The sequence below is a fragment of the Apis mellifera genome, linkage group LG3, assembly GCF_003254395.2.
Source record: "Apis mellifera strain DH4 linkage group LG3, Amel_HAv3.1, whole genome shotgun sequence".
Classification (NCBI taxonomy): Eukaryota; Metazoa; Arthropoda; class Insecta; order Hymenoptera; family Apidae; genus Apis; species Apis mellifera.
Window position 1 is genome coordinate 3,770,237 of NC_037640.1, and position 27,767 is coordinate 3,798,003.

Genomic DNA, 27,767 nt, shown 5'->3' on the forward strand with positions numbered 1-27,767 from the left:
GATATTAAAGTTCCTAAATTGAAAATTTCTTAGTGTCATATATATTTTAAATATTATAAATGTAGTTTAATGTTTTCTCATTTAAAGTTACAGGATTAGTTAATTTTTTCTCAAGTTTGAGAAAGTATAACTATTAGTTATTATTTTTCAGAAATGTTATTTTATTTTGTTGACTATTTTCATCTTTTTTTTTTTTTTTTGAAATATGAAAGATATTTAATCTTAATTTATAATGATGTAAGGGAAGGGCGCCAGAATCTGATAACAATTATTACATTATATAATTATTTTTACATTAGTTACATTAGGAAGTTGTTTCCATAGTTTCTTATTTAACAAGGATATTGCACTCTATATTTTCGACACGCTTCAAATGTGTAAAAAGCAAAAAGGGCCTGAATCTATGAAGAATTATAACTATATAAGATACTAGGAATATCATAAAAATATCTTTTAGCTTTTTTTTTTGTTAAGAAAATACGGAAGACATTTTTTGTCTTGAATTTAAGAAAATATTTAAAATATAACAGTACAGTGAATAACAGTCGATAGTTTTCTTATATGCTTAAACGATATTTTGTTAATCTCATATTGCTATGGCGAATCCAGGTATAAGTACATTCATCCATTTAAACGAATAAAAAGAAAATAACAACTAAATCATATGAACGAGATGCAACAAGGAACTGTTAGAAATATCAGTATAAAAAGATTCAGTGCTCTTCCCTAATTGCTACAAAAATTGTACAATACAAGTTCTAAATCGTAATCGATAATGTCACAATAATACCACTTGCAATTCAACATTCACTCTCTATGGTAATGTATTACATTTATATCATTAATATATCTGTGTTTCAATGCACTGATATATCTTCCAGTCATCCAGCATTGCACTCATCCCATATTATCAAATATGTCTCTTTTTTTTGTATTAACAATTATTTATTTATAACAGTGGTCTGATATGCTTTCCTCTTTACTGTTTACTTTAAAAAAAAAATAAAAAAAGAATGTTCATATACGTCTCTTTTCGTATCACTTGTACGCACGCACAATTGGAATAGTTTTTTTCTTTTAACACTTGTGCATTATTAATCAAGGCATACCATGAAAAATGGCAGTAAATACACAATACTGCTAGTAACAGTAAATAAATCCTATGTAACTAAAAAGCATTAACTTCAATCTCTCAGTTTTTCGTTTACAATCACTATTAACTCCGCTGATATTTATAAGTCGACAAAACATGATACTGTATTGTTTACGGAGTATAATACTAGTCTTTTCCTTGGTTCCTCAAAATACGGAAGTTTCTTGAATATCAGTTCTTGAATTAATATTAAATAGATCAACAAGTATTACATATAAATGTTGCACTTAGAAACACCTCATATTAGCTGGCTTGCCATTTGAATTTACTACGCATGGTCCATTTTTGACCAATGTTATGCGGATCACAAGGTGCTAAAACAGGTTGCATTGCATCGTTCGAACGAGGCTTCGATAAACAGTGTCCTATATTAGTGTGTTTAATCATTTTCGTCTATAAATAAATATATATTTTATTACTATTATTTTTATACTATTACTTTATGAAAATTATTTATGTTATACCTCTTCATTATAAACCCATGCTTGATTTCCACCCATACCATGACATCGTACTATTTTGACAGGACCTTGGGGACTAGCTGCATCAAGGCACATATCATCAGACATAATTTGCTGTCGTTTAGTATAAGCAAACACCTAATTGAAATAAAAAATTATATTTTATTAATTAAAGAATTTAATATTTAATGAAAATTAAGAATAATTTAAGTACACTAACTTGATTACCACCTAATCCATGACAATAACTAATTCCAACATTTTCACCTGTTCTTCTACCCATTGTATCCAAACAAGTTTGTGTGTCAACATTTTGTACATCACCCAAATAATAATAATCCAGTGGCATTGGAGATTCAGGATAAATATTTTCCAAGTACCATCTAAAGCTTTTACATTTAAGACGTTCTCTTAACTTAATTCTTTCAGATACATCTCCAACAGCTACATTTCGAGCTCCTATAAATAAAATAATAAAATAAATAATCTTGATTAGTATAATTAGTTTTTAAAATGCATTAATGTGATTATATATTCTCTGAAAGAAGAGTGTCAAAAGTTTGTGCTAAAGTAAAGACATTGCTATGTGTGGTGTACTAATGCTATATGCTTGCTGTTGAAAATAATTGTGCTATTATACATCAATCTTTCATAATATATTAATTTATAATAATTTTGAAGAAGGAAATCTTGTTCAAAATACAATAAAATTTAAATTGAAAGTATATTTTCATTATATTTTTTATTTATTTTTTTTTATTAACCTTTTTTCTTGAGACTTTGCTTTAAAAAAGAAAAAAAAAAAGAAAGAAAACTTATCTATTAGTTTCCTAATATTAACGGGTATCTGATATATGCGCATATAGCTGGTGATTAACTGCTGTTAAGCTAGAGTTAAATGCAACTTATAAAAGCGTACCAATTATCCGATAAAAAAAGAACATGCGAGATAAGATAAAATAAACCAAACAGGAAATACATAAAGAAGTATTTAAGAATTTAGCGATATTGCAGTCTATATTCTCTTTCCAGAAATGCTGGTGTTAGTGCTACCTGGATTAATGTTGTAATAGAAGTACTTCCATTGGTCCAACCAGACCTCTGCGAGTCGCGCATTGTTGTGGTTCACTATCTTGCTGGTACCACCAGGGAATGTATATGGTGTTGACTTACGGAATACATGACCGACGTGCGAGCACGTTGCGATTTCCAATGTCCCACCACACATCCATATCTAACCAACTTAATTCTGTTAGTATGTTAGCAATTACAAATAAGTAGTTTATAACAAAAAAAAAAACAAAAAGAGCTACTATATTTGAAGTTTGATCAGATGGGCGCTCGTTCTTCTCTCTTGGTACCTATAATTATCGTAAAATGTATCAACAAAGAAGCAAGCAAATTCATTTTGTTAGTCGGCTGGATGGATGAGTGGTTAAGACTATACCAAAGTATATTGAAATGCAAAGAAATCAATTGTATTCCTGCAAATCAAATTTCATGGCTAAATATAACTAAAATATCAATATCTCTCTCTCCCTTTCTCTCTCTGTTTCACATACATACATACAAGAAGAAAAAATTTAGATAAATATACATAATATTAATAGTAATTACGATACATTTACATACATAGATATAGACATGTACATAGACATGTTAATGTAAAATTTGATGATGTAAATGTAAAAAAGAAAATTTGGTTAATTATTATACTAATAAACACGCTTAAGATTAATTTTAAAAAGTCAAATATAAATAAACTACATATAGCTATGGGTTAATTTCAAACACATAAATTGTTACGCGATGCTACTAACTAAATAAATAAGAATATTTATTTTAAATTAATATTCGAACAATTTTTTCATTTAAAACTAAATAAAAAAAAAAGTGTGCTGTGTATAATATTTTTATATTTATAATATTAGCATTGTCGTATCAGATACCCGTTAAGATATTTATATTAGTCTTATTTTTGAATTAAATTATACATACTAACAATGTAAATAATTTCACATTAAGTTTACTATAATAGTAAATATCAAACTTATAATTATTCTTTATCTTTTCTATTTAAAATCTCTTAAAATAATTATATTTTTTCGTTTAAAAAATTAACAAAAAAAAAAAAAACAAAAAAATGCACACTTTTCTACAACAAAACTTAAATACTGTGAAGATTGACTATTGAGTAATTAGCATTATTATTTGATGTTATCTATTAATTGATTGATAATTAAGAAAAAGTATACAAAAAAATGATACACGCTGTTATCTAACCTGGATTCATGGCATAGTAAAAATCTCTCCACTCATCCATCCAGACTTCGGCCACCCTAGCCGCATTGTGTAGAACTACTTTGCTGACACCACCAGGGAATGTATACGGACTCTTGTCTCGGAACACATGTCCAACATGAGAACATGGACTGATTTCTAACGTCCCACCGCATTGCCATACCTACAAGGTACTTATGACTTCACAAACGAAGATTACAATAACCATTATCTAAACCCTCTATATTTTGGAATTATAAATTTAAAATATTTCACAATAATTAAAAACAAACATATGATTAATACTAGAATCAAAATCTTTGAATATTTGATTTTTAAAATTCTAGTATTAATAATCAAATTGAGTTTTACCATTAGAGAATTAAATACATAGAGAGAATTTCAAACAACTACATAAATATAGGAAAAGTTTTTTTTTATGGAACTAACAGCATTGGAGAAAAAAAAAAATTAATTATAAAAGCAAATAAAAAAAATTTATACACAAATATCTTTGTTTTTATTATTGAAATAATAAATATTTCCAAATCACCTGGAAAACTTTCAGTCAGTGTAATCTGTATTAAAAAAAAAATTGAATATGTATAAATATTTCATGTTCAATACTTTTTTTTACTTGACCGCGTTTCCTAACTTCATTTTCATTTAAATAGATTGACCGCATAAAGTAAATACTGTCATCGATCAATACTCACCCGGAAGCTCATTTCGAGGTTTTCACCGCCCCAAATATCCATGCCCTCGTCGTACGCTCCCAATTCATAAAAATACTCTTTGTCAATAGAAAATAATCCGCCGGCCATTGTTGGTGTTCTTAGAGGAGCTGTCCTATCTCCTAATCTTCTGTCCATTTCTCTTTGCGCCACTCTATACCTTGAAAGTTTATAAAACTTCATATTAATAATTCAATAAATACAATAAATACAATAATCATTACAGAAATTCAATACATAATAAAATTTCAATGAAAAGAAAAAAAAATCATAGTATTACAAATATTTCAATTGTGTAAACTTTATAAAATATTGATGTTGATAACATTGATGCATAATAGATTATTCCATTCAAAAGTAGTAGACAGATCATATGCATTTCTGAAAATAAATTAATTATTTTTTTAAAAAATTAGGAAAATAATATTATGCAGTGATAATAATAAATAATAGCATATAAAAAATTAAAAAATATTTCATATTTATGTATTTAATATTTTGCTTTAATTATTTTACTCTTCTATTCATAATTTAATTGTCTTTTTATAATCAATAATTTATTGATGAATTAAATTATAATGCAAAAGATTGTTTTACATATTAAACCTCAAAAGATATAATCTCTTAAAGAATCAATTCACTAATTCTTACCATCTAAAATTCAGTTTCCAATTGAAACCACCCCACGTCATATCGCTGGCTGGAATGTACTCGAAAGTATCATCGCTAATCACATCAATGATGGGACAGACAACAGTGGTTCTGTCTTCAGCGATTCTAGACAACAAAGGTTCCAGCCAACCCTCTGTGCATTCGCAATGAGCGTCCAAAAACGTTATAACTTGCCCCTTCACATGTTTCGCCCCAAGCAGTCTGGCTCTGATTAGACCCGATCTCTTCTCAGTACGGTATACATATGTAGGGACTGGTAACGTTTTTACATAGTCCTCTAGGTCTTGCTTCAAGTGATCTGCGGATCGAGTGCATTGTGTGAGCAAAAAGGCGTGGAGAAGTGAAAGTGACGTTGACCACATTGCCAATAGTTTTTCGATTGAATTCACTGAATAATAAAACATTATTGTCGCAATTGGAACTGGTTGACTTGATAAAAGGTGCATAGAATTCTACGTTTTCCTATTACTTTTACAATAAGAAAAGAAACTTTGATTTGAATATTTATTAAGAATGACTATAAGATTTTGATATTTGGAAATGTTTGAAAGAAAAGTGCACGATCATTCAAGCTTTTGGATGAATCAAATGTGTCCTAAAAATATCTAATGAGATTTCTCTAAATTGATTGAAAAAAACTGTAAATAGAAAAATGTGAAAATTATAATCTATTAAAAAAAATGCTCAAGGAATTATTGAGTCAGATTTTGAGCAATTATTGTATAAAACAGAATAATTTGTTTTGTGCTAGATCTTTAAATAGTTTTATATTTTATATTTAAAAATTATTTTCAATATGTATTTACTACCAACGTCATATGTATGAATTTTGATTTAAAAATTCGATAATAGATAGATAAATAAATATTCCAATTATCAATTGTAATGAAAGCTTATTATATTATTAAATACTATTATTGAAAAATGACGTGGTGAATATTTTTATAAAATTACAATCCTACCATACTATGTATTAAATAAACAATTCACAGTACATTTCCGTGCCCATATATTTAGAGAAGCATTTAACATTGCAACATGAACTCGATCAAAACCACACCCTATCTATTCAAACAAAAAGCCCTCCAAGTCATGTCAATCCAGTTCCTTTATCGCGAAATCATTCTCATGCTCACCTTGCTCGCTCTTATCATCTACCAATATGATCTCCTTGAGCAACGTGCGCGGAGACCGATTAATGACAGACCAAACGGTCCTCAACAGGGTGCTCCACGCTTCGTTGTGGAATACTATCACGATACTAGTATCCGGCAGGTACTTGCTGTACTTCTTCGTCTTGCATCCGTCCAACCTTATGTCCTTGAGGGACCGATTCAACGATATCATGTCGCTCGCCATCAAATTGAACTGATTCAATTTAAAGAGCTCCTGCTGCCTTGCTTCATCTTCCGGCGAGATGTGCACCGCCGCGCCCATCTCGCCGGGTATCCCTTTGTTATCCCTAACTACCCTAGCTGGCCTCCACAAATGCAGTTCCGGTTGTTTGTACCGTTTCTTACTACTCTGCTGGCCAACCGGCTGGATCTGTTCCTCTTCTTTTAAATCAATCTTCGAATGGGGCAAACTTTCCTCGGTGAGAGATTGTTGCTGCTTCCCGTTCTCCGTGCAACCCCATCCGGATCCTCCGATGCAATCCGAATAGAGCATCAGCACCATCACGTCCACCAGGAACCATACCAGGGACGTGAGCAGTATCACTTGACACGTGTGAATGCGAATCTTGGAACGGAACATGTTGTGATGGGGCCGGTCGCCTGGTATCCTGAGCTCATCACCCGATCCTTCGCGGTTGGAGGCGCGACGAGCTTCCTGTTAGACCAGGCCGTATTCTGGGACCCGGCCGTTTAACTAACCGTTCGGCTACCCGAGTCTGAAGAGGAGATCAGCCGCCACTGTGCTCTTGTGGACCACTGAATTTACATGACTACGTCGACCGAGACTTCCGTGATCTGTAAATAAAAAAAAAATGAGGAATTAGAATTATTTTAAGGCGTGCAATTAAAGCATTGATCTATGGATGAATATTATAATTGAGAATATTTTTGGGTTTCTTAATTAGAATTATAAGAGAGAATTTTTCCTCAGATTTTTGATAAATGCTATTATATAATACTGATCTTCAAATTTCCACAATTTCAGAGTGACATACTGTTGATATATTTAAAAGTTTAGGATTCTATCGAATTTCCTAAATTTCTTAAATCCATGATCCTTACCTTTTTTAAATTTTATTTAATTCAATCGTCTTAAACAACATTAGTGAATTTCATCGTGCAATAATTTTCATAAATATCGCTATACTAATTTTAAAAAATCTCCATTCAAACCAATGATTCGTTTAAGCTGACAACAAATTCACTTTCGATATAATTTCCTCGCTTAATCCTTTGATCATAGTTGGTTGTCTTGCACGAACCAAAACATCTGTATCGACGTATCGGAATCTCACGATACAATGCAACAACTCCTTTACCACCTCCTTCCCTTTTGTACAAGCCGCCAAACCCAAACAAACTTCGACCCTCGCGAGACTAATCCTTCCAGCAAGCTCAACCCTCTTAAACGAGCTTGAAATTCATCCTCAAACGGTATCATCATCGGTTTTGCGGCAAAATGGGCGAAATATATTCTTAACTCTGCATACGTAGTCTTTTCTCGATAAATATTTCAACATATTACGTAAATAATTTGGTTTGCCGCATATCTATTTGTTTTCAGCCATTCTGTAAGTCAGTCTAAACGTTGTTTCTACTTGTATAAGAGCTCTTGTACAGTACAATCGAGCCGGAAGTCACGCGAGACCGTTTATTTTATCAGATGCATAATATATGGAGACTGTTTACCATTATCGATTCGTTTCCATTCGTTTCTTGGCTTGTACACACGGATATTATGTAATATATTTAATTGGAATTGAAAATATTTTTTTTCGATGTATTTGTTAAGTATTATAAATTGAATTATTTTAAAGATATTTTTATTAAACTTCATTGTGCAATATGGTGCAATTGTATCGTATGTTGTTCGATCGTCGCTTTAATTTTTTTTTTATACGAAAGATTTTGATTCAAATGTTGCTTCAAAGTTCGTCGCAATTTCTTATGATGCTATTTTATCTTCCTTGCAACTCAAGTTTCGTGTTATTCAGTACTTATTGTAACTTTTCACTGTAATATTATCCTAGAATTATTACGTTTTATTCATTTCAGTATTACTTACATACAATTTTTCATCCTATTATTTAAATAAATAATATTATATCATCACGAGATGATTTTTCCATTAAATTCAAGATTAGAATTATTCTACAATTATCAGAATCTTTTACTTTATCATTCAAATTTTTATAAAATTGAAACAATATAATTTTAATTTTTTTTGTGTTATCCTACGATTATTAAAAATTTTCATTATTAAAAATTTTATAAAATTAAAAAACCAAAATACAAAATTACCTGATTGTTTTCACTATTCTGTTTAATTATACCAGAATTTTTAAAAAAAGTTTTCTATATAGAAGCTCAAATATCGTATTATTCAAAGAATATCTGTATATATATATCAGAAGGAAAAAATAAAGCAAAAGAAAGAACAAAATTCTCCGATAACTAGCGCACAGTGAGCGCATTCTTGCGTTTATGCATGATTCGTGCGAGTATTCTCGCCGTTGCACCGTGAATATTACACCGGATGAATGGGCAGAAAAAGCTACGGATTCGTCCTGGTCGAAGCACGATTTCGAGTGCGTAGAACAAAGACAGTTTTGTGCCATATTTCGTATGTTTTTGATTGACGGGAGGCTATTTTACCGGCTGGCCAACTTTTTTCTTTATGGCTCTGCAAGTGGAAAAGAGGATAAAATATAAAAATTGAAATTTTTTTCAATGATGATAGAGAAATCTAGCAAATAAAAAAAGATTTTACAAATAAAATCTTTTAATTTCGATAAGGCCTTTTTTAAAGTCTTAATTATGTTATTATTTTGTGGAATTAAGTATATTATTTTTCTAGGTTAGGTTAAATTACGTAGTTATTATATATAATTTAATTAGCGTTACTATTACATTTTAGCAAATTAATTATAGATATTGATTAAAATTTATGATTTATATTAAATACTAATTTTTTCGTTAGAAAAATTCTGAAAAACGATCTAATTCATAGATTTAATTTATAGAAACTCATTTCTAAATCTTATAGAAATACAATTAATTATTCGAAAGTAATGCGTATATGTGCAATTTAAATATAACATTGTTATAAAAAATGTATTATTATTAATTTATATAAATCATGTTTACCAAGTTGCATGTGTTTTATCTTTGTTCCTGATCTTGGTAACAGGGAAAAATTCTGTTTCCAAGTTATAAAGCAGAATAAAAAGATTCAGAAGAAGAGTGTTAATTGGAAAGAAATAATTAAAGTAAATTTGTAATAAAATTGACGTAATCAAATTTTTTTCAATAGAAATACTATTATATTCGATTTTTAATTAAAATCTTAGAAAAATCCCATGGCATCGATCTAAAGTTTTTATTTCTTGATTTATGATTTTTCTATAGATAAATAAGGAAAGATATAATAATAAATAATATAAATTGATTCTGTTTTTTTATTAAAATTTATAATTTTAAACTTTAAAGTTTTCAATAAAATCAGAATTTCTAAATAAGATTTTTTTGTAATGATAAGGATACGAATATTTCTGCGACTGACTGTATAATTTATTTGCAAAAGCAAAATGAAAAAAATTCAATTCTTTTTTTTCGATTTTCAAATTCACATTATTCACATTGAAAAAAATAAAAAGAATGTTTCATTTCTTCACTATTCTAACACTTTTTCACAAACCACAAGATATATCAAACTTCGTAACCTAAAAAAAACTAAATCTTTTTTTCATTACGAATATCACTTTTCCAATTCTTCTTATTCTTTATTCCATTTTCTTCATTTGTTATCCATTCTTCCATTGTTTTATTAACACAAATCGATATAAATACCAACAAATTTAAAAAGAAACTAATAATTTCTTTATTCAAAAACAGAAACGAATCAAGTGTTGCTAAAGAACAATGTCGATCACGCTCGTAGCGCCATCTCTTGACATCCACTTTCGAAATTCCAGAATTTGTTCGTCTCGCCAAAAATTTCTACCGTTTTGCTTCGATTCTAAATAATTTTCTTGTTCTCAAAAGTAGCTGAAAGTCAAGATAAAGAAGTAAGAAGAGCGGAAGGAGAGCACGACCATGTCTATTACTTATACAGTTCATAAGCTGCTTAAGACTACTTACCTTCGGTGAGATCTAGAGAGTAGGAGCGTGCACGCGGTCGTTGCCGCGATCGTAATAATGATCGAGCGATCGTGGCAGGTTGCAAATGTTCTGTGGAAATTTGTGGAAACAAACGAATCACTGGATACTTAAGCACACGAGTGTTTGTGTTCATGAGAGTTAGTCTAATGAGAACATTCATGGGAGAACGGTGAGCGGGCTGGAGTAGATCTGGTGATATTAATTAATTAGGATCTCGGCTAAATCATTCACTTTCATCGCGATATGAAACCTGTGTCGCGGTATATATATTAACAGAAGTTGATAATTGCCTCCCACAAAGAGAATACATGAGATTGCCATGTGAGACTGTTATTTTTTTTTCTTTTTCTCTCGAAATAATTGCGTGTGTGTGTATATGTGAAGTAATTGTGAGAATGTATGAATGAGAAAGTATGAATCATGAGTGAGAATTTTCGAAGATTTAAGAGATGTTCTTGATATATATCCTTGATGATCATTTTCTTTAAAAGATTATTTAATTTAAATAATGACCGAAAAATTGAATCGTTTGAGATCTACAAGTATTAAATAAATTTATATGAAAACCTGATTTTTTTTCATTTTTATTGTCTATATAATAATAATATTTTCATAATATTCATAAAATAATTTTTTATAGCTTTTAATAAGCTTGCAATAAGAATATTAATGTTAAATAATCTTATTACGAAACTCATTCAACTATTTTAAAACTATTAATTCTCATTAATTCCTTTGTTTTTAAGATTTGTATATTCACCTATTTTTCTTTAGGAGCAATAGCCAAAGAATTAAGAAAGATACAATCATTATACTCGTATATTTTAATGAAAAATCGGTCTGGATTTTCATTATATATTTTTTGTTCCACGAAATATCACGAAATAAAGAAAAAAAAAAAAAAATCAATAAAACTATTTATATTCATCATGTTTTTTCTCTGCTCATCAATTTTTAAAGATCTCATTATAATTTCTCATCCCTCCGCTTAATTTAAAATTCCATTCTCTCCTCGATCGCGGAAAAAATTCGTTCGAAGATTAAAATTGGTGGGTGAAATATTAATAACATATTGAGCATCTATTTCAATCGTTCAGCATGCAGAAAGTCAAGTTTCGCGCAACAACCACCACCGGCATCCATCCCCGATTGGATGCACGAAGTTTGATGAGCGCTCGAGGCTGCAGTCAAGTCCGCGAGGCAATAAGCAGCCGGACGAACTTCGACCCCATGGATGGGGAGAGATGTTAAACAAAATATCGTGGAGTCGAGCTCCAGTAGGGAATTCGCGGCGATACTTTATGCTTTGCATCGGCTTCCCCGGAAACGGGGATTTTGTTTGATTTTCCGTGGAAATCCGTGAAAGGTTTCTTCGCGGAGAGGAATCGGAAAGGACTTTATTTTAATTGACATTGTCGGAGGGAAATGAAATTGTGGTATTCGAGGATTTGCCAAAGTTTCTTCCCGAAAGATGAGAAGTAAAGGTTTCAAATATAATACGAGGCTTTGAACACGCATTGTTCATCATTGCATTAATGAGTTATAGCACAATTTATTGATTTGTAACATTAACGAATTGACGAGTTTTATGAAATTATGGATTTCTCTTTTTTTACAAACTTACGTTATTAAGTGACTTTAATATTTAACGTTTTCAATCTTCTTATCTCTACGCGATTTATTAAAATCTATAATTTTATAATTATCTTTCTGATTAATTATTCCAAAGGTATATAATTCTTTAAGGAGTTATAAACACGTCAATCTTTTGATAATTTCAATTAATCTTACGACAAATAAAATTTCTATAAATATGTAAAAGCTTATGCAATATAAATAGCAATCTAACCTATTATTAATTGCTAACTCTTCTTTTCTAAAATTATTATAAATTTTTAATTAATTTTCATGATGTTTAAATTCATTATGGAAATTAATTACAAACTTTTATTGATAATTTTAACATAACGCGATTGATATCTATGATTAAATTTATATAAAAATTCCTATTTGATTAAAGATAAAGATAGAAAAAAATATAAAGCAAAATTATAAAATTAATTGATATCTAATGATAAATCTTTTCTAAGTTAAATAAATAATTTTGTTGTTTTTTTTAAAATTGCTCTAAATTTTAATGACCAAAAATACAACAAACAATTAAGTTTGAAGTTTGAAGTTTTCGTTAAAACGAACAATTTCAAGTTGCTAGCATATTTCGTCATTAATTACGAATTCGTAGCCGCAGGTGTTCTGCAACATCTCTGTCAACGAAGCAAATTAATTACATTCCTCCACTTCTTAATTTTTCTGAAATATTCTTAAATTTTCGTAAACCCGCAAATTATCTTTAATTTAACAGAATCAGAATAATAATGAGCTTATTTATTTTACACCTTACAATTCTCAGGATCTCGGCTCATCTTTTCGTACCATCTTTAAATGATAAAAAGATTGCTCAAGAAATTAAAATTGCAAATTCAAGAACAACAACGGAATGCAAAGTTATTGAAATATTCAAGAATCGCTTTCAAACTGAAACAAAACCCGTAGCGATAAACTTATCTATTCACCAAACTATAAAAATAGAATTCTCAATTTGCATAGAAATTCTTGCGATTTAACATCATTTCGCAATATTCTCGCTATCAAGGAACGATTATCCAAGTGGATAAATCGTACGATCAACAATGTCTGGCAAAGAATCATATCGTTTCATCGAAAACACACTAGAAATCCTTTTCGAGTCGCGATTTAAATTTTCCCTAAAAATTTAAAAATATATTAAAACTGTTCAATTTTCCTCGTCATTTAATTGCATATGATTCTTAAATTTCATTATATAATTCTCACAATCTTTACTTATTTTTTTATCTTTCTATAATGAAGTAATCATTCGTGGAAAAACACTTTGCAAGAGATACAAATTTATCGAGATATTCAAAACATTTTTACACATATTATGTATGCATAATGATCGAATCAGACTACAAATTTTATCGTCTTCAACGACAAATTAAAATTCTCATAACCCAGATGTAAGATCGTTAAATCTCGAAATAGTTATCCAATAAATTATAATGAACTGATTCTGTAATATCTTTTTATTATATATAGAAGTTTATCAAGTTGTTCAAGCTACAAGAATTCATTTCAGAATTCATATATCTTCGATCGTAACATTTATAGATTGGACTATCTCAACTAACATTCAATATTAATAACGGATAAAACTATTTTTGGATTTCATACGATGACATTTGATCTTTTCTATCCGTCTGTTTTTTTAAATAAATATTTGAATATATTATTATACATACATTTTCAATTTATTTTCACATCTAATTAATTCCCCTTTATCTCTGTTATTTAACAGAGTTAATTAATAATTTTATACATAATATATATATATAATATTCCATAAATTCTTCCAGAAAATGCAAAATCGAATTATCTCTAAATGTCTTTAAGATTGTAACTACCTCTGATTGCATAATTTATCAGAATACTTAACAATAAACTATGCCAAAATTTATAATAAGCTCTGGCAACATCTCTAAACGGTTACCCAACAAATTACAATTGATAATCTTGTAACTTCTTACAGAAAGAAAATGCAAATTTATCGAATCGTTTGAAAATCCTGTTTGCAATTCAATGCAGTGTTAAGTGACCAATCTTCTCATTAATTATAATTGATTCTGAAAATATAAGGAGAAACTGAATAAGAAGAATGATACATACTGTGTATTCGATGGATGGAAGTTAATAACAAGTAATAATTAAAATAATACACAATTATTATTACTTAATATAAATTAAATATCTATCATATAAATATTTAATTTTCTCCAAAATCCGATACGATAAATACAAACATTAATAATATACTAAATAAATACTTGATATATTATCTCGCAAATTGACGCAAATATGATCAATTTTTGATTCAATTTTATGAAATAAAAATTTCTCTTTCCAGAGAAATTTAGAAGAACTCTTTCTCCCATCCTCTCGAATTCTAAATCATCCCTTCGAAATTTCTAATCGTACACATTACGTGCAATCGGACGTTGCGACAGGATTGGTTAATTATAAAATTGAAATCACTGCATTGAGGATGAAATGCCGAATATCTCTTAAAAGGCATCGTGTTTCGCAAGGGGGAAACGCTGGAACAACGGCCATTTACGAAGGCAAATTAGCGGAATAATAATGGCGAGGCGCAATGCACTTGTGCAAATAAGATACGGAAAAGAACCGTGTCGTTGCTCAACCTTTTCTTCGCGAATCGTACGATTCTACAAGAACTAATGCGAACGAGATACACTGGACGATGGGTTACATATTTTTGGAGGATATGGAACCACTTATTTGAACCACTCTCTGTTAATCTATTAATCCATTGTCTAAGCTATAATCAATAGCTTAAAGGAACTTTTTAAGACAACCAAGAATAGAATGGAAAGAAATAAGTGAAAGAAACTTTTGGAACTAGGCGGGGAAAATGGCGGCTCAATGTAGAAGACCATCGAACACTTTTTTAATCGTCGTTCCTTTATGGTCGACCCGTAAAACAGCCAGATTTACGAGTTTTTAATCTTTTTCTTTCTTATCGAGAAAGATACGAGAAGGAAATACAATCCGATCCGAAACGAGACTTTCGAAACGTGTTTCCATATGGATCGTGGGGAAACCGGATCGTTTGAAAATTTTTTTTTTTATCAGCAAAATTGTTACATTATTTTTCGTTTTCGTTTTGATCGATCAATCTTTGCCGATATACGCGGGCTTATCCTATAAATGGAGGCGCAGAAGCGTCAAAGCGGATGATTGTACTGTCAGAAACTAATTTCGATATATGGCGGCATTGTTTTCGAGGAAATTGATTTTAAATATTTGCCTGGTACACGTTCAATGAATAGAAAATACAGTGTGAGGCGAGATATTATACACGTGATAAATTTTATTGAATATGATAAAAAATAATAATAATAATAATTCTATGGAAACTCGTTACGAAGGGAAGAATCGTATAATATTCGACGGGAATGGGAATATTTTCGATGATAAGAATTATTTGATGCAAATATTACACGCGGAAATTTATATAAAAATTCATCAAATAATACGTCGAGCCAATTAAAAATAGAGATTTTGAGAAATTTGTTTCAAATGCAATAATACATACGTGAAAAAATTATAAAAGATTTATTTTAATTGAAAAAAATATTACTTTTTTTTTATTATCATATATAAAATTTTTAAAATTCTCAACATCGAAAGATAATTCACGAGTAAATAATATTATCGATATGATATCATTCCTATTTTCGGCAATTTAAATATTTGTTTAATACAACGCCTACAACTATATTATTACAGATTATCATCGAAAAGAGTTGGTTTTAATAAGATAATTTTCGATCAAACGTTTATCGATCATGTTGGCAATATTAATTATCATCGATAAATGTTCGATAAATTTTTATGAAATAAAATTTTATTGAACATTTATTGAAAAATGTTTTACAAAAATTAATTAATGATTTTTAAAATATACTTTCAAAACAAACTTCTTCGCGAGAACATTTTCCAATATAGATAATTTCTAAATTTCATAATAATCAACGATTAATAAGGTTATATGGCAGAAAAATTGGATCTTATCAATGACCTCGAGTTTTTTTTTTTTTTGCCACGGAATCATAACGCAATCAAATATCATATTTCTTTATATAGCAAGTGATGATAACACGATATTGAAGATAACATCGTTGCTTTTAAAAAAAATAAAAATTCGATGATACATTGATAATATTATTAAATTAAGTATTTTTTATAAATATAATTAATCACTTAAATAATTATCTCGTTCTCTATACTTAATTGCAATTCAAACTTTGAAAATAATGATTCAGATACAAAACAAAGAATTTCAAACAATTCCTTATACATATTTTATTCGTACAAATAAATCATTGACTCCGAAGACAAACAGCCATTCAGAAGCCAAATTGACTCTGCTTCCTATAGAATTTTTAATTTTTTTAATTACTATTAAAATTATAATCGATGTTCATTCTTTCGGAAACCAGATGATTCATCTTAATGGAATGAAACTTTATTTATCTAAAATGAAGAATTCGCGAAATTAAACAAATAAAATTTTGGTACAAAATTCATTCCATTTTTCGAAGAATTTCAATTTCTATTCGTCAAATAATTATCAAAACGAAATATTTTTCATATTTTTCACGTAGCACGAATGCAAGAGTGCTGTTTGAACAGTGAAAAGCCAACATTATCAAAACGAAATTTCGAAAATTTCCTATTCACAAGATGCAACAATATTGTAAGCATCGCTTTGAATCAAATATCCTTTGATTGACAAGGGTTTCGCCATGGATACGGAATGAAAGAGATCCTTTTTTTCCCCCTGCACAAGTCATCTCTGTAAATTTCTGGCCGAATTAACATTCGAGGATCATCCGTCCGTGTGGTCGAGTGATCACATGGATTCAAATATCTCTACTCTAACTTTTATTCAATTAATAACAAACTCAGAGAGAATTTGAGATTATAGCGCGTCCGTAGATAATTCGTTTCGAGAATGAGAATTTAAGAGATGAGAATTTGAATTTAACGCGGTCAGAAAAGGAAAAAGACGAGAAGAAAAGAAACGATTTAAATTGCACTGTGAATCGGAACAAATAATCGTACAAACGTGAATTATTCGATCGTTTACGTTTAGCTTGATTGTTCGGGCGAAATTGTGTGCACGATAGTGAATGGAAAGCAATCTTCGAATGGCGTTCGCCTGTTTTCTGCTGTCCGTGTAACAGCCCTTCCGATGATGCGTTTAATGCGTTAATCCTGCGAACGAGAAATGGATTCAAAATGTTTTAATCGTCAAAGAATTATCTGATTCTAAAAATTCTATAATAAAATAACGAATAAAAATATATCAGTAAATTAAATAACAATAAAATAAAAACGCGAATATAATAATAATAATAAAACGCGTAAAAGAACAGAATATTAAAATATTACGCACTAAATGGAACGCACGTCTCGAGAAAATTTCGAACGTCTAATCGACACGACGAGTAAACGTGTAATGTCACTTTGCGCTTCGATTTCGCTTATCGAACGGAGAGGGGATACTCTCGACATTCCGACGAACCAAAACATGTTTGAATATCAATCCAATTTCTCGGAAACACAATATTATAAGTAATGTTTAACAAAATATAAACATGGATGGAGTAGAAAAAAGTAAATAATAAATATAATAACTCGCACCCGAGACGTTACACAATATATGTATATATTTTTTATTCTTTATTTTTATTTCCTCTTTTATCTGTCATTTTTTTTTTCATTCATGAAAGCCGTTTCCGTGTAAACGAATGATAAAAGAGATGACGAAGAATGGAAAGTTTTTAGAGATGAGGGATATTTGATTATGAGAAATGCACTGGCGGAGGGACAGAGAGAAATTTTAATTCAGTCTGAATTTATTATAATTCTTATTCCTTTTTATTTTGAATATAAAAATATGTATATTCCATCTAAATTATCATAAAATTATAAAAATCTTACATACATTATTTTACAAGGAAATTCATCTAACGTGAAAAATATAATTTTATATGAAAATTTGAATAATGTGCATATAAATTATATTTATTCTTCGATGGGATGTATCTTTTAGTGTTTTCATCTTATATATACGTATATTTTTTTAACGACTGTAATATAGATATAAAAACAAATGTTAAATATAATAATGACAATGAATTTAAAACTCAAATTTTTAAATGGGATATATAATTCCATTTGTAATAGGATCTCGTGTTTTAATAGGTTTCATACCGCTAATACTAGAGAAATGATGAACGTAGAAGAACGGATAACAAGAGTAATCTAATAAAAATTGTTCGTTGGCTGTTTTCACGTCCATGGAAAAACTGGTCGAGACTGTTTCTGAATTTATACGAAAGTGGAATATCAAACATGACGAAATAGTAGTTGGAGATAAAATTTAATGATACAACTTTCATTTTCATAAAAACGAAACTCTAGTATCGAATCTGAAACTCGAATGTATTCGAATCGAATTATCATTTCGACGAAAAAACATAGTTAGGTATTTTTTAATTTCGATAAAATTCTATTCTTAAATTCCAAACTTTTTTTTTTCCTCTCATTCTTGTAAAGTTTGTATCTTGCATATCATAAACTTCGTTAATTCTAAAATTTAAATCTCAAATTATCGTATATTTCTGCATCGTTCTTTACATTTCCAAATATATCTTCCTAATAAAATTTTCATAAAAATGTAAATTTGTGTGATAAATATTTGTTAAACGAATATAATTATTCTTAAAATTAATATTTTAATTATTATTACTTTTATTCAATCGATTAATAATAAAGATAAATATGTAATCGTCAATTAGGCCAACGATTTATTTATTTATTCAATTATATTAATAATTAACTATTGAAATTTCTCAAATATTGTTATAATAGTTTATGACTGTTGTAATAGTGCAGCTGTAATAGTGTCCATTTAACACACAATACACATTCGCGTATATCAAACAGAATTTCAGCCAAATTTTCATTAGAAAGTAATAATCAAACAATTTAATCAACCATCGATGTTTAACGATTAATATTATAATATTTACTTATTAATACCGACGAGTAATTTTCCTAAACCAATGAAAATTACCAGCGACATTTTACGATTAATCCATTTCAATTATAAAGAATCAAATTAACGATACAACTAACTGTTATCCGATTGTTCGTTATTATTCTCGCAAAACTCTTTTTCAAAACTCTGTGAACAACAACCAATCGCAATATCGCATCATCGAAGCAAACGTTAACCCCAAAGATCGATCATCGGGAGATCAAAAGAAAAATATCGTCAGAAATTGAATTTAACAAAGCAATTTCCATTTCTCTGTTTTCGCGCGGGATGATGGATGTTCAATGGCCATTTTTCGATCGAATCTTCCTTCTCACAACAGCAAGAGTTCTTCTTCTTCTTCTTCTTGCAATAATTTTACCCGAAACACGTAGCTACAAAATGCGGGGCGCGCGTTATGGATTTTTATAAAAGCGCTTTTCAACTTTCTCACGTCGTCGAGGACGTGAAATCCTATAACTTCCCTCCATCGATCTCACTGTAACTTCGAATTTCCAATCGTCTTCTCACCCCTTCCGGAACGACGATTTCTTTGTGCAATTTGCGAAAACGAAATGGAGCGGAGGATCTACCGGTGAAAAAAGTTACATTGTACATACGTGTGGAAATGATAGAAGTTAAGTGGAGCGAGTGAAGACGGTTTCGAAATAGAATGATGGAAATGCGAATATATACGGGATATCCCGTTATTCGTACATATACAACCGGCAGAGGGTGAAGTACATTCTCGTGAAGTAATTTGGAAGGAAAGAATAATATGAGATTTCAAGTAGAGATTTACGAATAGATTAAATTTTCGAGTAATGAAATTTAAATGGCGATTGGAAATGAATTATGCAAATGAAATAATTCTGCGTGTGAAAATAAACAAAAAATATAGAATAAATTTTTTTTTTTTGATTTAAAAGAGAAAATATAAAAGAATTTTGTTCTCTTTTTTTTCGACTTACTTTTTTTAATAAGAGATCATCCCCCAAATTGTGCTATGAATAAGACATCCTGTATGTATACATTTTTATTCGTGTCATGGAATAATTTAATAGATGTGAAAGAAAGTTAATTTAATCAATTTTCTCTAATTAAGATATATATTTTTTTTTTTTTAGAAACAAAACCAGTTTTTTATAATAACCAAGTGACCTTCCTTTTCATAATTATATGAAGATATATGTTTGATAAAATAATTAAATATGTGTAATATTTAATTTTTAAAGATGAATTAAAATGGCGATAAATTAGAAAGAATATTAGAAACCTGTTCTAGCAAATGTAATATGCATAATCGTACATATAAATCTTGAATAAATATTTTTCCTCGTCTATCAGGATAGATCTTAGGCACTTCTATTTAATATTTGCATGCAAGAAGTAGTAGTTATATTGAAATAATCAAAGTGTTGAAAATTTTCATTACAGAAACTTCTATATAAAATAATTATAAATAAAAATAACTGTGACGATATCTAATATATTATTTTATTGTTTTATTATTTTGTTATATTCTTCAAAGTTTAAACATAAAAAATCTGATTGTCACTTAACATTCTATCTGTTCTAGATATATTTTTTTATGGAAACATGTCTTCAAAAAATTTTTTTATTGAGAAAACTAATTAAGAATAACACGTGAACGTTTTTTAAATAAAACCATCATTCCCTTCAAGGCATCGATTTTTTATAGATGAAATCATGGTGAATCTAAACAAAGATTTCTAATTTATTGTTTCATATTTTTTTAAATAATGAATACTGGTATAAAAACTTAAGCGCGAATTAAACAAGATTAAATTTGCTTTTTTCTGTTTAAAAATTTATTTTATCTAAATAAACTCATGTATGTCTTCCTATCTTCTTATCTAATTAACATATTAGATGCTTTTGGATAAGTTTGCATTGTAAGAAAGTGATTTATTACGTTGTAATAATTTGATATGTATATTATCATATTACAAACTTTGAAATTTGAGAGATTAATATCATTTAGATAAATTTGAATCCATTGTTTATTAATGAAAATAAAGATGGATAAAATTTATAACAAGAATATTAAATAATCTCATTATGACTAGTAACTAATAATTAGAATGAGTTTATAAATTGAATTTTGAAAAATAATATTATAATACGTATAATATTTTATAGAAATTCTATGTAAACTTTAAGAAAATTATAAGAGAATGTTAAAAATATGAAACAATAAAATTAGTCAATTGTGGAGGACTAAGTATATTATCATGTGGAAATTTTAATCAAATTATTTAAGAAAGCGACGTTTTATATGAAACAATGAACTAATATTCGAGCGAATATTTCTAATTAGTGTTTACGAGAATAGGTATTTGTATAGGAAAGCTTATGATCCATTTTCATCGAAACCACTAAAGTAATTTCAATCAAATTTTCACTGAGTGCTTTGCTAACAATACAAAATTGAATGGATGATTTTATCACAAACTATTTAGGAAAATAATTTCACGATAAATTCAACAGATATTATTTATCAATTTCCTTGATTGATTATATTCAATAAATAATATTAAAAATTATCATGGAAAAAGTTTTATCGAATTTGATTTTTTTAATTTTGAAAAAAAAAGAACAAAATAAATAAAATTAGAAAATTAATCAATTTCAACAAATCTATTAATATATACTTACAGCAAACAAATTGAAAATATTTTTCCCATAAAATTCTCAATATTTATTATCATCATTCAAATAACCATCTCAATTGGCGTTTAAATCCTATCTCCTTGAACAAACAAAATATCATTTTACTATAAAGTAAAAAAAAAAAAAAAAGAAGAAAAATTATTCAATGATTGTTCAATTTATCTTCACGAGAGAATCTAGTCCATTTCCGGTTGTTAGCGTTGGTCTGCGCACCACGAAATGAGCCGTAAAGCAAGACTGATCCAATATACGGGACAGAATTCATGGCGAGGCATCCTCCGGTGCAATGCAATTCGCAATGCAAGCGCTCCTGTCGTAATTAACTCGCGCGATGATTCAAGTTCTCGCGTCCATTGTTTGGTCCACGAATGAAATTCTTCCGTTGAAAATCGCGCCTGCCATATCATTCCATTCGTTCCCTATTCCCTTCCATTATAACCTGCATGAATTATCGATGAAAGAAAATGACCAATAACTCGAAGGTGACGAAAGTAGGTTAAAATATTATAAGCGTCAAGCTCTTCGTTAAGTATCGTTATGAAATATCACTAAGTATGTTTTAATCTATATCTATACGAGGTAACGAGACATTGGAAATACATATTTAAGATAATTATAATGGATAATTAAAAGAAATCTAGAACAATATGTGATATTTGTGCCATTTCCGATCACATAATATATTTAAATATTGCAATAAAATATTGTTCAATTATTATTTTTATTCCAATTCTTTTCAACTTTTTATCTCACTTTTTGAAATCCATAATGTCGGAAGTAATTCTAATTATGTTGGCGAACCTCATACAATACCGGCAGTACAATGAAGATCGCAGTATCATACGAATACCGTTATTATGCACCACTTTATACGGGTCACAAAACCGGCATTAACTTTTCTGGGTAATGGTGAATAAATTACCAATAATATAGGAAATATGAAATGAGTTGATTAATATATATTTTAGAAAAATTATATTAAAAAAAATATATTTAAAAATATGTATTAATCAAACTATTTTTGAATATCATAATGCATTATATACATTTCATTAATTTTGTAATTTAATGATATGTATAAAAGAAATTAAAAACTCTATCTATCATGTACTTTATACGTATCAATTTATAAAATTAGAATATATATCAATAAGTTTTTTATCTGCTATCATAATTATTATTAGATATTTTTAATATATAAAACATGTTTACTATCTATTTATCCTATATTTTTAAACATCTTTATGTCATTTATAAAAATATATTTAACCTAGAAAAAAAAATTATATAAGTAAAAAAAGTATTTAAATATATAAGTTTCAAATATATTAATAAATATCTAATACATGAATATATTAAGTTACTAATATATTCACATATTAAATAAAAATTATTTAGTATATGAATATGTTTTATATTATCATGGTTAAACATGATAATCTAAATATAAATAAGACTAAGTATAAAAAATATATAAGATTATAAGACTAAAATAGTATAAAATAACGCATATCTAATGCAAAAACAAATTTATATTTTTCTTCATAATCATTTAGAAATAACAATAATACAAATTGTTTAGATTAAAATAAAATATAATTTTAATTTGGATTTTTGGAATATATTCGGTGTATTTGATTTTAGTAGTCGTTTATAAACTTTCTATAGACTTCTATATATTAAATAGATATAATATCTGCAAAGTAGTTAAAAAGAATTTTCTTTTATCATAATCACTAAAACAAAATAACTATTTTAATCAATAAAATAGTTTTTTTAACTTGACAAATTCTACAAAAGTTAGTATATTGACCGATTAAATACCGATTAAACAAAAAAATAAAAAGAAAAGAAAAGAAAAAAAATGTATTTCAAAATAGCTATCAAATATATAGTAATAACGATTGTATCGATAATCGTATAATAAAAATTAATTTATTGATTTATTTAAAGTGTATCAAACATACCGAATATATGCAAGACTAATGTTCAAGCACGTAGTGTTACAAATCCAATCATAAAAGAACTGCGTGACTTGTTGAAAACCATGACTGTGTGGGTCGAGTGTCGTGAACCATTCTCGTTACATCGTAACGAGCTGTCTTTAAAGGTTTCTCGTCCAAGTATCGATAAATTGCAACGAATATAGGTACCTCAGTTTCATAAAGCCTATTAATCCATGCCAAGTTTATACACATACATGTTCGAACATTTACACAATTATCCTATCTTCGTTGACATATTAACACAATAAAATTAAATTTTTAATCCAATACTTTCCAAAACTTTCAAAATACAATTTTTTTCTAAATAATAATTTCATGTATCAAACATAAAATATGGTATAACGACAAATTGCGAATTATCCATATATTCGAAAGAAAAAAAATTAGAGATACGATCCGTATACGAATTCGATTATCGTATAGATAATTATAAGTCAATTTTATGACATATTACTGGTATAACACAGATTTCTAAAAAATATTTAGTGAAATAATTCATTTCAATAAATAATGCTGCTTATGCGTGCGAAAAACACTACTTATTTATATCGTTTACGAAAAGTATGTGCGTGTACACGACATGGAAGACTTTTGAACAAATTACACTTTTTATTCGATGCAGTCATGTTCACGGTTTATTTCACTCACGAAATCGTTGTTTAGTGATTCTATTTTCTTCTTTTCTTTTTTTATTTTCCTTTATTAAACGAAATGCGACGTATAATGACCGTTAACGTTTTAAAAGATCCTTTCCCGTGACTATACGTAAAACGAACTACAATACCGACAGAATCATATTACGTAGATGAAATTTGAAAACGAAACGGATATAGTGCATAAAATATAAGGTTAGTTGAAATTTTACGGTTCGTGCATAATTAACGCGAGATAGAAAATAGAAAAAAAAAATGCACTTTAACAATGAAATCTTATTATGATTGATTAGAATCATTTAATCTTATTAAGTTAAAGCTGTATTTAAAATAAATTAATTTAATAATAGATATTTTGATCCTCCAATCAGAAAAAAGATCGTTTTAGAACGAATTGTGTAGCCATCTTGAATCGATTAAAACGTTCCACTTTCGAACAAGTGAAATGAAATATTCATGTTTCGATTAAAGTTCTAAAAATTAATTTTATTCTTTGCTTGAATCTATTTATAATCAAGAAATAAAAAAAATCGATATTTGATTATTGATTTATTAGATTTTTAGAATTTATCGAAGATTATAGTTTCTAGATTGTCATTTCTCATAATCAGTATAAAACGGTATTTTATCAATTAAAAATTTAACTTAAAAATATTTTTCGTATAATTAAATTATCTTTTTTTTTTATTTGTATATAATTTACAACATATAACTTTCATTTAATTATTTCTTTATTATAATACTAAATCTACGAAAATAATATTGTTTTAATCCCATGAAGATATCAGGATTTATTCAAATTGTATCATGCATAATTTTCGAAATTTCTAAATCGCATATTATACTGACAGGAAATTTCATCATAATATCGACGTTAACCAAACGCAAATCGTTCATATCTGTTTATCATTAGTATTACAAATCGTTACTATAAGCAAATATGCTAATCGCGCGGCATTATCAAGCAAACGGAATTATCCGAAATATATCTCGGGATATTAAACGCGATTTTAATGCATTCTCCGTGATCAAATTTTCAAGTCTATTATCGCAATGAAATCATTTGTTCTAACTACACAAGAATCAGAATTGAATACACGTGTCCTTATAGATCGAATAGCAGGCCGTTTTGAACTAGGCAATTCACTTATCAACCTACGAGAAAGAATTTTACACGGTACACCTTTCACTCGTTTTATTAATCAGTGTCGAGGTATGTTGCATTTACTTATTTAACGTTCTTCGATGGAAAAACCCGGTTTGTCTTCATGAATTATTTATCTATCGTTAATGAAGGTTATTCGCAATGGTTCATAATAGATCGAATGATTTTTCGTATAAAATTAAAAAAAAAATAAAACTCATTGTTCAAAATCTATAAATGATTTAAAACATTTGAATTATTATATCTGAGTTCATGAAAAATTTAAATTTAACTACAATTTAAGCCAATCTTTAATTTGAAATTCAGTTAACCTAACCTAATAGAAATCTAAACCAAATTCAAATTTAACCTTATTTATTCATACTTGTTATTTTTAATTGGATTTTATGTTTAAATTTTTTAATTACACAGTAATTATGATTATTTTTATACATTTTTTATATATATTTCCATTCATACTTCATAAATATTGTATTATTTCAGAAACATTCGAATTAAAAATTTCCTATATTCAAAAACTATACTTTCAGATTCTACTCGTCTAATAATTTATTAAAAAATGATTCAATTAAAAATCTTTAATGGATTAAAACAAAATTTAATTTGAAAGACCTTGAAAATACAGTAAAAGACGAGCAGGTGTGCCGCATTCCTTTAAACGGAATACCGACATAGCCGGTAGAATAAGATTATTCGCTTCACGACCGGACTGGCAAGAACAGGATGGAATCCGCGCACTACAATTCTATAGTGAATTGGAAATGTATGCTACACTAAATATAAATATATATATATATATAAATATATATATATATATATTTATATATGTGCATATATATCGTTGCAAGAACAGTATAATTACACACGTCCACATCAGAGGACAAATATTACGTATATACCTATCCACGCAGCACCGTTACGTTGGAACACCACATGGTCGGGTAGCGGTCGCGTGATACGAGCTAAAAAGACATTACCCAGTTTTATCCTGCTCGAGAGCGCGTTCTTTCGATCGGTGTTTGGTCAGCCTCTGGTTCACCCGACGTTGTTTCGTTTTGAGCACAATATAAAATTATGAATGTCCGTCGGATTCGTGCTCTATACACCACAGTAGTCTGTTATTAGACCCACAGTAATAGCAACGTGGAATTCATCGCGGCACGTAACAAGATATCAATATGTCACTGTGAACCCGGACGTTTTGCGATTGTTGTAATCTTATACACGTCAACACGAAACGTTCGCGAAGCACGATTGTTCGTGTAGAGTACGAAAGGAAAGCAGGACGCGGAATGCACACACGACGATGGATCAGACTGGCGAGAGACGCCAGGTGCGAGCAGCGGACAATCGGTCAAACTTCTCGTCGAATGCACTTAACACGACGGCGTACCATGTCACACACGCGGTCTGTTCCCGTGACTGTAGACGTGTCTACTTTCTGCGAGCAACGGTTGATTAGCACGAATTTCATTGATACGCACCTCTTATGACCTAGTAACAAGAACGCCTCCAGGTGCACATCCCGTACGTCGCACATACGTGTACATCCGACACTGCAGAGCCACTGAAAGCAGCGCCGAGGTTAGAGTATCGAAGTGGGGACACCTGTTCAACATCCGTAGCAGCACTTTCTATACTCTGATGGCAGTGCGTGGCCCCGATATCGATAGTGGCCACGATTGCCAATGTACGCACAATCGAGAGCTCCGTCGACTGAGTCGAGATTTATCGGACGCGAAATAACTTTGCTACACTTCATTCAACGCTCGACTCGCTCTCATTGATTCGCAATGGCGATCGGTGCACCACATGTGGTCATTACTTGAATTACTTTGAAAACTTTAACTCGGTTCATAAAATCTTTGAAAAAATGAAATTTATTTGGAATAAATTATTTCTTCCTACC

General features: G+C 29.0%; 1 protein-coding gene across 4 annotated transcripts; it reads right to left on the bottom strand.

Annotated features, from left to right (window-relative positions):
• Window positions 1-184: 184 nt before the first annotated feature.
• LOC413987 (polypeptide N-acetylgalactosaminyltransferase 5) lies at window positions 185-27,713 on the bottom strand. 4 transcript variants are annotated; one of them, XM_006559762.3, is made up of 8 exons: window positions 26,836-27,713; window positions 6,437-7,270; window positions 5,280-5,598; window positions 4,611-4,788; window positions 2,668-2,848; window positions 1,835-2,073; window positions 1,618-1,752; window positions 185-1,546 (listed from the first exon to the last, which is right to left on the bottom strand). In XM_006559762.3, exons 2-8 carry the CDS (start codon window positions 7,053-7,055, stop codon window positions 1,397-1,399), a joined length of 1,821 nt encoding a protein of 606 aa, XP_006559825.1. In that variant the 5' UTR covers window positions 7,056-7,270; window positions 26,836-27,713; the 3' UTR covers window positions 185-1,396. The 4 variants fall into 4 exon arrangements, with proteins under 4 accessions (XP_006559825.1, XP_006559823.1, XP_397422.1 ...); XM_006559760.3 differs by lacking the exon at window positions 2,668-2,848 and adding an exon at window positions 3,898-4,078 and having other exon boundaries at window positions 27,343-27,703; XM_397422.7 differs by lacking the exon at window positions 2,668-2,848 and adding an exon at window positions 3,898-4,078 and having other exon boundaries at window positions 26,836-27,703.
• Window positions 27,714-27,767: the final 54 nt, after the last annotated feature.

Bases quoted from the DNA above. Each gene is read 5' to 3' on its own strand.
- LOC413987 (XM_006559762.3), bottom strand. From the start codon at position 7,055: ATGTTCCGTTCCAAGATTCGCATTCACACGTGTCAAGTGATACTGCTC. The intron at 2,074-2,667 runs GTAGCACTAACA...TTTTATTTATAG, and splicing joins CTATTACAACATTAATCCAG to GAGCTCGAAATGTAGCTGTT. The intron at 1,753-1,834 runs GTTAGTGTACTT...TATTTCAATTAG, and splicing joins ATGGATTAGGTGGTAATCAA to GTGTTTGCTTATACTAAACG.